Source organism: Agelaius tricolor, unplaced genomic scaffold (assembly GCF_023055355.1).
Source record: "Agelaius tricolor isolate 1412-34295 unplaced genomic scaffold, bAgeTri1.0.p SCAF_3, whole genome shotgun sequence".
Lineage (NCBI taxonomy): Eukaryota > Metazoa > Chordata > Aves > Passeriformes > Icteridae > Agelaius > Agelaius tricolor.
The window spans coordinates 63234710-63246956 of NW_027269263.1; the positions used below are offsets into that span (position 1 = coordinate 63234710).

Genomic DNA, 12247 nt, shown 5'->3' on the forward strand with positions numbered 1-12247 from the left:
TGTTACGTACACCTCTGTGCTGTTAATATTAAATGGTAAGAAAACAGTCAAATTCATTACACTGGGAAGGAAGGCTGCCATGTGTGTGAAACAGTCCAGGGTTAAATATTTACTAGCCATCAGTCACTCCTTGTCCAGCCAGTGTGGACAGATCAAGGACTTGCTAAAAACCTGAGCCACATGCCTCAGCCTCAGCATGGGCGACACCATTGCCCCAGCTGCACTTGCCACTGCCTCCCAGGCAGAGCAGTGCATTGTCCACCCATGCTGGCTGCTGGCCTTCTGCCATCCCAGCGTGGTGTCCAGTCCATGGTGAGCCCACCCTGGCACCAGGGGGGCCCTGCACTCGCTGCCAACTCCAGTGTGGAGTCAGAGGCTCCTCGTGGGCCACCAGCAGCTCCCCAAGAAGGGGCTGGTTGATGTGTGATGCCAACACTCATAGGAGTACCAGGGGTGTACCAAGACACAACTGAGTAGCTGCTAGAACCATCCTGTGTCTCACTATGAAAATCTCTCTTCCTCCCTTTGGTTGATGGGCATTTCTGTTCCATGCAGCAAAAGAAAATTCTTGAACACTGGAAAGCTTTTGGTTAGCCTTGGAAATGGTACCAGTTCAGGAAAATGGTGGATTGGGGTGAGAGCACATAAAGATCACTGTCAGGCAGTCCATTCCTTAACTCAGCTGGGTTTTAAACCTGAATGTGATACCTGTGCAGCCCAGGAATGTTCAGTAATCACAGTTGGCAGCATAGATTGGTTTTGTGTTCAGAGTCTGTTCCCAATCACAGCTATGGGAGGATACTGACCTCAGGAGCTGTCAGCTCCAGAAGCAGATTAAAATTTGCTTTGCCCTTTAGGTGTCATTTGGCAGCAGCTAAAGAATTTAACAGCAGAGAGAGGGGTGCCAGGCAGAAGCCTCCATCATTTCAGCAGATAGGTCAGTTGGGCTGCACACTGTCCTTCAAAGAGGATGAGACTTCTAGTCATGTATTACATTCTAGACATATGTTAAATTCAGAGGTCACTGTATAGACTTGAGGAGGAAGAAAGATTAGTGAGGTGGTTTTATTTGCTGGACCCTCACCAGGGAAATTTCCCCAAGAGCCACTGCCCATTTATAGTCCAGCTTGCTTCTGTCTTTGTTCAATCATGCTGAGCCTTCCTTTGGTCCCTAATAGGACTGTCAACAAAGGCAGGCATTTTTTACAAACCCACAGTGAAAGGGAGTTGTAGCTTTTGAAATCTTCACAGCAGTGTACTTGTCCAGGCTCTCACCACTGCCAGTCCTGGCTCCTGGGGATACAGAGCATCTCCCCCCACCCCTGGAAACAGGAGGCTGAGCCGGGCAGGCTGAGCTCCTCCACTTCAGGATTATGGAGTCCAAGCAGCAGTAACCAAGTTACTGGGAGAATGTGGTGTGTGCCAGGCCAGGATCAGGAGAGCCTGGGTGGCTGTACTGAGCTGGAGACTGAGTGTTCCTGCAGAGCTGAGGGCAGATCCAGCCCGTGACGTGCAGCGGTGTCAGCACACACAGGCTGTGCTCCCATGCCGTGTTCGGGCACAGTCACCCAGGAACGGGGCGAGGCCTGTCCCAGGCTGTGTTTGCTCACAGCCAGACATGTTCCTGCTGGTCTGACCAGCTGATGCTTCTGAAGCACCCTGACCTTTGTGTTCTCCCCTCACCAGTCGTTTTTCTCCACCCTTGGTTGTTTTCCAGCTGCCTTACCTCACAGCCAGAGGAGTTCCACGCCATCAAGCGAGCTCGCAGCCACGCCGCCGGGCAGCCCCCACCACATCCTCACCTGGCAGACTGGGTGAGTGTCTGTGGGGGCAGCTCAGAGAATCCACCTACCTCAGTGCCAGTGGGAAAAAGCTCCCCACACACTGTGGGGAATGTTTCCCATGTGCTCCATAGCCTACATCCACATGGAGCATTTCCAGTCCCCCACTTGTGCTCTCATGGTGATGGAGCTCTGGTTTAGGCTGAGCAAGACATGGCTGAGTCATCCACACCCAGCACTGCTCCAAGCAGTGTCAGATCCACAAGGAAAGGAGCCCTGCAGGTTCCTCCTGCTTGGACTGTCTCCTTCCTCCAGTCTTCTTCCTATGCTGAAATAGCTGATGTTTCTTTTTTAGCAGCCATCACACTGGCTGTCCACACCAAGACCTTGTTCGAAAGGCAACGTTGGTGCCTGCCATACCTGCGTGTGCAAAAACCTCATTTTTCTGCTCAGTTTTCCCCAGCAATGTGTCTGCATGACTTTTAGGGGCATCTTTTTGCAGCTACCACTGACATGAAGGTGCTTCACCAGAGTGTGAGGAAAGCATTACACACCCATAGCCATTATGATTGTAAATACAGTAATTGGGTTCTTTGGCACCTCTTTACAAGGCAGGGAGTTCCAGGAGTAAATAAACAGCCTTTTGCAAGCTCCCATGGGTATTCTCTAGCACTCTCTGTCCAGCAATTCTGTCCTGCCATGTGAAATAAAGGTCATTTCCAGATCCCATCTAACTCAGCACATCCAGTGGGATGAGATTTTGGCGAGATCAGCTAGATCTGACACTACAGTCCTCAAAATACCCCAGTGCTTTGAATAGGAAAACAGAGCTGATACCCTGAGTTGGAACTAACTTTGAAAACATTTCACTGTGCAGCCACTGGAAAATCTCCTGCTCTTTAATTACCCATGTCACCTATGACCAGGTTTGACCTCTGGTTTTACTCCAGCACTGTTTGTGACTGCACTTTAAATTGGGGCTGAGGAGAGCCATAGCCACAACCCCTTAGGCTTACCTGGATTTTAAATTCACACATTTGACATCCAGTCTCATATGGTCTTTGAATGTGCTTTCAGCTTTAGAACAGAAAAATGTTCTTGGTCCCATTTCACTAAAAGTCATGGGATAGCAAGATAGGCAAAATGGTACCTGCCTTTACCATACACTGCAATTTCCACTATTTAGGTTTTGAGACTAAATTCAAATCTTAGTCTCAGTCTCCATCCCAATTCTAATTCTTCTAAATAACTCAGTGATCATCAGAATTAAAACTGGTGAGCAGCCAGCTGAGACATCTGTTTGGATAATCCCAGCTTTTCTTATTTTTCCATTCAAGCTGTCCTGCACCTTGCATCTCACAGCAAAAATACTTTTAAGCTAAATTCTCAGCTGGTGAAAGCAAAGCTATCTGGATTTATAGCTTAGGCCCTGCACCAACAACCAGTGCAAAAAGAACTAGAGACAACTCAACACTTGTTTTGTACCTGAGCTAGCACCCAAGGTGTATGTGTATAAATACAGGAGTGGATCCAGTCTGCCATTAGATGCACAACAGATTCCTCCACTGCAGGAGTGGCTGTGCCCTCCCAGATTGACAGTTCTCCCCAGCCTGTTTTTGTGTCACTAACTTTTCCTAAAGATGATTCACCAACTTGTTTCCCCACTGGATTAATAAGCTCATAACAATGTCTGTGTCACTTCTTTTCTTTAACATTTCCTCTCTCCTCTTTCCTCCTTTTTTGCTCTCCTTTGTTCAGAGAAGCAACAGACAACTCACCCACTATGGATGAGTCTCAGTCTCCAACCCACCAAAGTACTGATGAATAGAGGTATAGTAAGGGAACGTTTTGTTCTTTCCTCCTCCTGCCCCACAGTCGGTGAGCACAGTGCAGTGTCCGGCCTCCTGCTGGAGCTGCCCTTCAGCTCTGTGCCCCTTTGTGTGCCAGCCAGGCTCCCTGCAGGGCTGGGGAGCATTCCAACCCTCTGTGCCTTTCCAGAGAGCCTCTGCCTGTGGCACTGTCCCCTGTGAAAGGGACTCAGGGCCAGCCTGCTCTGTGTCCCTGCCTTTCCCTGTTAAAGGGACTCGGGGCCAGCCTGCTCTGTGTCCCTGCCTTTCCCTGTTAAAGGGACTCGGGGCCAGCCTGCTCTGTGTCCCTGCCTTTCCCTGTGAGAGGGACTCAGGGCCAGCCTGCTCTGTGTCCCTGCCCTGCCCTCAGGGCCAGCCTGCTCTGTGTCCCTGCCCTCCCCTGAGAGAGGGACATGGGGCCAGCCTGCTCTGTGTCCCTGCCCTCCCCTCAGGGCCAGCCTGCTCTGTGTCCCTGCCTTTCCCTGTTAAAGGGACTCGGGGCCAGCCTGCTCTGTGTCCCTGCCTTTCCCTGTTATAGGGACTCAGGGCCAGCCTGCTCTGTGTCCCTGCCTTTCCCTGTTAAAGGGACTCGGGGCCAGCCTGCTCTGTGTCCCTGCCTTTCCCTGTTAAAGGGACTCGGGGCCAGCCTGCTCTGTGTCCCTGCCTTTCCCTGTTAAAGGGACTCAGGGCCAGCCTGCTCTGTGTCCCTGCCTTTCCCTGTTAAAGGGACTCAGGGCCAGCCTGCTCTGTGTCCCTGCCCTGCCCTCAGGGCCAGCCTGCTCTGTGTCCCTGCCCTCCCCTGAGAGAGGGACATGGGGCCAGCCTGCTCTGTGTCCCTGCCCTCCCCTCAGGGCCAGCCTGCTCTGTGTCCCTGCCTTTCCCTGTTAAAGGGACTCGGGGCCAGCCTGCTCTGTGTCCCTGCTGAGGCTGAACGAGCACAGAAAGCGGGGAGGGAACAAATCTGTGGCTGAGGAGAGCTGAAAGCAGCCTGGGCAGAGCTGTGGGGACAGTCTGGGAGCAGCCTGCTGGGCACACCAGCGTGAGCTCAGCAGCCCTGGTCAGAGCTCCCAGGCTCGCTCCAGCCACAACTCCATCACACCTTCCTCCTCCCTCCCTGCCACAGAGATGAGGCTGTTTGCAGCACCAGCAGAGAGGTTTTATGGAACAAGGAGCAGCCCTGGCCCCATTCCTGTGGGAAGACAGAGGGGGAAGGGTGGAGGGAACAAAAAAACCCTCAGAGTATTTCTGTTTTAATTAAACTGCCATCGATGTCTGACACTCTCATTTGAATCTACATCCATTCACAGCTGGCATCCGTCAAGTACTTCAAGCCCAGCTTTCTAGAGTTATCCCATAAACCTCTGTACTCCAGCACTGAGCTGGGAAACAAAAGGCTCTTTAACATGCAAATGTCGATGCCCTTGCTCAGGTTCCTCTCAGACACCAATCCCAGGGAAACCAGGTGGAAAACAGGGCAGAGGAAGCAGGAACTGCTCCAGATGTGAGATCAGTGCTGTGAGGTGGGGAGGGAATGCAGGAAGGAGTGAGAATCCCTCAGTAAACAGAAAAAATATGCATCTCCTGCCTTTGGCCTCAAAACAGTCTCTGGTTTGGAAGCTGGTTCAAATCAAAGTGTGAGGGAGAGACATCAATTCTGGCTATGACTGCACAGATAATAGCAGTCACTTTTCAAAAGATCCAGATTTTGCCCTGTTTTCCTCTGGGAAAGAGCTCCACAGTCTAAGCCAGGAGCTGATGCTGGGTAGAGCTCTTAACATAAATAGCAGAGAAAATTCTTATTAATTGTCTCACCTATTCAGTACAGGCAAAGAAAAAGCCAGGCAGCAAAAAATTTGTCAGGAAACAGCCCCAGATGAGGACTAGGCCCCTGCAGCAGAACATGGTCCTTTCCACATCACACCTGGCATGCTCTCATCAGTCCCCTCCTGGTTCATGCCTGGAAAGCCACATCACTCTGGGACTGCTCAGTGATGCACAAGGCTCTGCCCAGAGCAGAAGAGCTACAGAAAGTGCCACCACCCTCCTCCTTCAGTGTTCCCACTGGGTGGTACAGCCCATGTCCGAGTGAGCTGCTCTAAGGAGTTGCTCCCTGGAGAGCATCCTATAGAAAAATCTCTATCCCAACTTCCTGCTGAGCAGGACAGCAGGCAGAGCCTCAGGCAGGGCAGAGGCACAGCACTGCTGCTGTACCCAGGGCAGGGGGGAAGAAGACACAGGCAGAGTGCAGTGGGGTCTGTGAATGCCCTGTGTTCCTCTCCACCTATAACACAATGTTTTGTGCTCATGGTTGAACTGCCCAGGAGCACTCACTGTCCTAACAAAGTTGCCTTTCTCCTGCAGGAACTACAATGATAGCTGTTTCCTGGATTCTCCCCTCTATCCAGAATTAGCAGATGTCCAGTGGTATGGGCAGGAAAAAGCCAAGCCTGGAACTCTAGTGTGAACCCCTGACCTCAAGTTAATCATATCAATGCCATTCTGAGATCACCTCACTGCCTCTCATTTGCCTTACCCAGATGCACTGTCACCCAGCACCAGCTTCAACTCTAAGCACTTTTCTCACGATGCAATTCCAGACAACATTTGTGGGACACCAGCCCTGAGCCATACACCCTGGCAGAGCAGCACATCCCACTGCCACAGGGTGCCCATCCCTCCCATGGCCACAGGGCAGCAGGCAGAGAGGAGCAGCCATCTGCAGAGTCAGTTTCAAAACTGGGTTTCCTTTCCTTCCAAGGCTTGTATCAAAGATTAATGTTCCACAGCACGTAACAGCAGCAAGAGTTCCATGACCTCCAAGCTGAAGCCAACAGTATTAGTTTGAAGGGGGTGGGAATAGGACAGAGGCTGAGAAATGGAGACCATATTCCTGAAAGTGCCATCTGTTCTGAAACAGTAAATCCCATCACTTCAGAGACGTGTCAGTCTCACAATCAGGTCAGCCAAAGATCTCCACACCACTGTTGGCAGGATGAGTTGCTCAGCAAGTTCTAGCTACAAGAACATCTCCCTTCTTTAACTCGATGGCAGACACGACCACCCCCTGCAAAATGGCATTTCGTTCTTTATTTGGAGTCCACCTACACACAAGCAAAAGAAGCCCCTGTGCTGCAGACACACCCGAGGTCTGGGCTGGTATCACAGCATCGCTGTCTGCGAGCCACTCCTGAACTGGACAGACAAGGTTTACAAAGGCGTCACCTGAAGCAGAGGCGAGTACTGCACTCACAGCATCTCTGTGCCTGGCACAGAGTGCCCACCAATACATGGAGAGGTTAGGATTGTATTGGTTGATTTGATAGAGATAAAAATTGCCAAAAAAACCTTTCCACAAGCAGACACAGCCAATAAATTGGGATCTATCTCTGCACAAGGGAAAGCACATCGCGATCGAGCTGACGCGGCCAAGCTGCGTTCACCTATTGGTTCCACTCCTCTTCCCTTCGTTAGCACCAGTGTAGCAAAGGGCTCGTCACCCGTGTGCTGCCGTGTGGGAGAACTGCTCTGGCCCCTGGAAGGCTCCTGGAGCAGGGTTGGACAGCCAGCAGACAGGGAGATCTTCCCCTTGAGAGAGAGAGAAAGGGAAGCGACCGAGCGAGGCGCCGGACGAGCGGGAGCAGCACGAGCGCGGCCTGGAAGGAGCTGCGAGTTTACACATACTTTAGAGCAATGCTTTATACATGTCAAGCCATGGAACTTTCAAAGGCCTCAAAGACACTTTTGTAAGTAAGGAACAAGTGCACAATCTAGGTGGATGTTGAAGCTGGCACGTCTTTGTCTTCACCGCGGTGCTATGCTGTTTTTATTGCCACTCGATGGGGGCGGCGCCCGGCCTTCCCCCGTTGGTGCGTGCAAACGATGATTTCCTATGGGAAAGGCATTAACAGAAACGGCTGGAGGGGGTTACTTTGTGAAAAGCAGAAACTGAAGTTAGCTTTAGTTTAAGGAAAAAGGAAAAAAAAAGTGTGAGAGTGTGTATGTGTGTGTGTGAGTGTGAGTGTGTGTGTGTGTTCCAAGAATAACAACAGCGTCTACCAGACAAAGTAGAGCGAAACGTTTCAAATTAAACACCGCGACTTGGGGGGCTGCCACACCTTTTGGTATTAAGATTGCTGGAAAACTGCATTCCAGGCTTTAAAAGAGAATGGGTTCTGTGTAATTAGGCTTTGAAAAACGATGGGGTTTCTAAACATTAATGCAAGCAGCTCATGCCAATTCCTTTCTGCAACTCACACCAGAAGTGTTGGCTTTGGTTCCCTGCACTGCTGCTTTGCATCCCTGGTGAGGTGGGGAGGAGGCTTTGCAGAGATGAGGCAGTGACAGGCAGAAAGGCTGTTACTTGTCCAGGGAAACCTGTGGCAGAGCCAGGATTGCATGGGGCAAGAGGCCAGGCTGGATGGGGCTCTGAGCAACCTGGTCCAGGGGAAGGTGTCCCTGCACCATGGCAGGGGTTGGAATGGATCATGTCACTTCCAACACAAACCCTTCCATAATGCTATGATAAGGAAACTCTTTTATGTTCACACATGAAGCGTAAATGAATTACCCCTCTGAGAAAAACCCACAAAAACACTGGCAAAGGGTTTACAAAGGTGACCACACAAACCTTGTGCTTCTGGGCCTCCCTGAAGCATCACCCGGTGATGATGCAGTGCACCGTGACAGTAATTGAAGCCTTGCTTTCAGTTCTGGAAGAACAGCCAGTGGTGAGATTGCAGCCTTTATCTGGACAAGCAAAATGCTGTTTTCACCATCTCTTTGTGCTTTGGGGTCTTTAACATGGGAATTATTTCAAGCTCCTAATTGGATTTTTAGCTGGATAAGAGATAGTACTGATTAATGACGTTTACTGATAAAATTTGGTAGCTGAAGTAAAAGGATTAAATAAGGACCAAATTAAGCTACAGCAAATAATTTAGCCCAAGGATTTTTAGGGGCTCTGAGCAACTGTCTGTTTTCTTTTTAATTTCCCTGGTAAGTGGTTTGGGTTTGTTTTTTTTTTTCTGTGTACCTTCTTTTAATTAAAAAGAATTCAACAACAGCGGCACTATGAGGCCTCTGGGCACTACAGGAAGAAACATTAATTCCTCCAAGACCAGCTCTGCAGTTTTGCAGCAAAGGTTAAAAGGTGGCAGCCCTGAAATTAGGGGGGAGAAATAAAAATATTTAGCCTGAATTGCAAACAGGCTGGAGTGGAAGAAGAAGCTTTCTAGAAACGGATTGAGTTTTGCTTTGTGTTCTGCTTTTCTGGTTTGCAATCAAGGCACATGTGAGCAGCCAGTCTGGTAGTAAAGACAGATTAAGTAAAACAGGTTTTACTGTTTAGCTCAATTCAATTAAACACAAATGTACATAAAATGTTAATCATATGAGATTAACATATTTAAGTATAACACAGAGGGGCATATACATAGCTATTATAGACAAGCACTTGACTACCAACTTAACCCCTCCTTTACTTTTTTATTTTTCAAGGCTCCATCTGCCATAAAGCCACAACCACGTTCAGTCTCTGTGTCTGACACTCCCTCTGTGTGGGCAGGAGCCAGGGGACAGCCCCTGCAGGGGCTGTGCTGGGAGGCAGGGTTTATTTTTAAATGATATTATATGCAGTCGAGTGTTGAAAATGTTGAATCAGTCCAATTTGTTTTCACTCTGTATTAGTTTTAGTTTCAGGCATAGCCAATCCCCATTCAGGTGCTATCAGATGACCAGTTACTGCTTAGTTAACTAGATGTAAAGTTTTACATATATATTAATGTCAATAGTTTTATTACAAGTTGTGTAAAATGGACTCTCTAGTTTAAAAAAAAGAAAAAAAAAAGAAAAAAATTAGGTCTCTCCTGAAATTGACTTTAGAGCATGGAAAATGATTTTACTGGATTCTGTTCAACTGTAATCAAGGAAAAAAATATGTATGTTGTAGAAAAAGTTGCAGAATTAAAAAAAATCTGCTTTTAATTTATTCTTTTTGTATTAAGAATTTGTATAGTTACCTTTACATTTTGCAAAACGGTGTTGTCAACACTTCCTTATTAAAGCATTTTCAAAATGAAACCTTGCCATGGTCTCTTTGGGAGGGCAGAGCCCAGGCAATCCTTAGCCCTGCTAGAGATGCTGCTCCAGATGTGTGCACAGCTGGCCAGGGTGTCCATGAGGGCCCTGCTCCTTGGCTGACTGCAGGACACGCTGGCATTGCCCCAAACAAGCCCATCCTGCAGAGATGCCTCGGGATTCAGCACCCAGCTGATCCAAGCTGCCTCCTTGCCATGTTCTCCCAAGCACTGGGCCAGGGGCTCAGGAGGAGCAGGACTGTGACTGATGTCCCACCAGTGTGGGAAGCAAAGTCACAAATAATATTTACTTCCAAAACACAACTAGAAATAACTAAAATTAATGCTCACCTACGTGGATTGGATGCCAAGTGGCTGCAAGGCTGTTCCAGCAATGCCAGCAGCTGTGGGACTGGCTGCAGCACCAGCACATTCCCCATGCTCCAAGGAAGTGACTTCCCCAGGGAGCCCACTCCAAGAGGCTGCTCAGCTCAGTAGGGCAGCAGTGCCCCCTGCACAGGGTTGGGGACATCACTGACATCACTGGTGTCCCCTCTGTGGCCCCTTTGGCCACCCAGCACCCCTCAAAACCACAGGCAGCTTCCAACAGCCACAGAGTCTCACATGGGGCCACCCACACTTGCCAGTGCTTCCTGCTCCTTCCATTTATTCCCACTGTCCAGGGAGCCTCTTCCCCTCCCAGCACCTCCTGTATCATGCACCCAATCCCCCCACATCCCACTGGGAGCAGCAGCCCAGAGCCAGGCAAGCCCCTGTGACCATCACCCAGGAACAAGGCGTGTTCATCACCAAGTGGTGTTACTGATGATGATGATGATGATGAAGTTCATCACCTTTGCCTGCAGTAAATCCCCAGGAGGGTCTGGGATGGACCAAACAGCCACAGCAAAGGTTTTCAGACACCTGCACTCTGGGATCTTGGCTCAGATTTCTTGGCAGTGACTCCAGGAGTGCTGCACTCACTCTTCAGCACCTCAGCTTCCAGGGCAGGGCTGCTCCAGGTCTGACACCAGCACTGCCCACCCTGCACCAGCCCTCTGGGAAGGCACCACGTTGTGTTCTCATCCCTGGGGGCAGGAGTCAGAGCACTCTCCTCCCCCTGAGAAGTGAAGCCACTTACACCCCAGTCAGGTTCATCCTTTGGGCAAGACTGGAGTGATGGTGGTGATGTTATGGCAGCCAGCTGAAGAACCCAGTTCCTCCATTAAACTCATCTCACACACACCTACCCTAAGAACCTTCCCAGCAGCACAAATAGCAAATAGGGAATTTAAGGCATTGCTCAGCTTCAAGCAACAACAACAAAAAAAAGTGTTAAAAATAATATAATGGAATAACAAATGAGTTCAAGTGCTTGAATTTTGTAACTGTTAAAAAATTATAATAATCTGATTGCATCCCTGTGGAGGACAAAAAGAAGTTACAAGAAAAAAGGTCATTTATTCAATAAAAATAAAAATTCCACAGCAAAACCATCATAAGGTGCTTCATAGAGAAAAGAAATACCCATGCAAATGCTTTGGCCATTTGATATCACAGCAGTTTCTGTTCTGCTCTGTCAGAAAAACCACCAACCACTCAACAATCTTAGGAAATTCCCTGGGTGAATGGTCTCACAGCTTGGGAAAACTCAGCTTTGGGCTTTTTGTCCCCTTTCCCACCTAAATGCCATAATAAAATCCAAGTAATGTGGTGTTCTGCAGCATCCTGGGTCTAAGGGGCTCCAGGTAAGGGGCCATGTCATTCTCTGATGACCCATTCTGTCTTCATTTGGCACAATAACACCAGTATCAGGCAGGTACCAATAGTTTTAGAGTTCACCTTGCACAGGCCCTTCCACAGCCAGGCCTGGGGAAGGGTCAGGGACTGCAACAAATTACCAGGGGCACTGAAGTACCAAAACCACTCCAGACACCACCATGGTGAACTCATGACTTCATCCTAAGGCTGCAAGTCCTAGGATTCAGCAGAGTTATTTCCGCCTAATGCAGGAATTATCAGAAATAAACATCTGGAAAAGCCTAGAGGGAAAAGTAAATTGCTAAACTGAAACATACCCTCCCCACAAAAAAACCCCAAACTGTCAAGCAGTGTGACAGCTGCACCACACCCACTCCTCCCTGCAGTGACTGAGGGTTGGGATTTTTTTGGCTAAGAGGCATTATTAACTATTTGATCACGGTCTGGTAGCTGCAATTTGGGGCCATGCAGCTGCAAAGAGCCTCCAAGCCATGATGAAAAGCAGCTGCTGGAACAGTGTCCCCCTGGCCCCTGTCCCCTGAGGACCAGAGCTGGCTCTCACGTGCTGGACAGCTGGAAATTCTTAGCCTGATGTGCCGTGAGAAAGTAGTTCCCAGCTCCTCAGTTCCCCACACAGCACCATTCCAGGGATTGCAAGGGGATAAAGTTCTTCCATCATGGGATTCACTCAAGCTGTATTTCAGGGACTGTCAGCAAGGAGCAACATTGCTTCAACTGCATTCCTTAAAACCTGATCAGACTAAGACATTCCAACCTCAAATTC

The 12247-nt window shown here is 49.2% G+C and overlaps 1 protein-coding gene across 9 annotated transcripts in view; it reads left to right on the forward strand.

The window, feature by feature from the left end:
* FRMD4A (FERM domain containing 4A) overlaps positions 1 to 9706 on the forward strand; it is a 369074-nt gene extending 359368 nt beyond the window's left edge. For 8 of the 9 annotated variants that reach the window (XM_071424072.1, XM_071424070.1, XM_071424069.1 and 5 more), the window contains 2 exons: positions 1718 to 1814; positions 5990 to 9706. In XM_071424072.1, the coding sequence (XP_071280173.1) occupies positions 1718 to 1814; positions 5990 to 6092 (200 nt within the window). In that variant the 3' untranslated portion in view covers positions 6093 to 9706. Of the gene's footprint in view, positions 1 to 1717; positions 1815 to 3539; positions 3612 to 5989 lie in introns of all 9 variants that reach the window. The other variant, XM_071424073.1, reaches the window with a different exon arrangement.
* The last annotated feature ends 2541 nt before the right edge of the window (positions 9707 to 12247 follow it).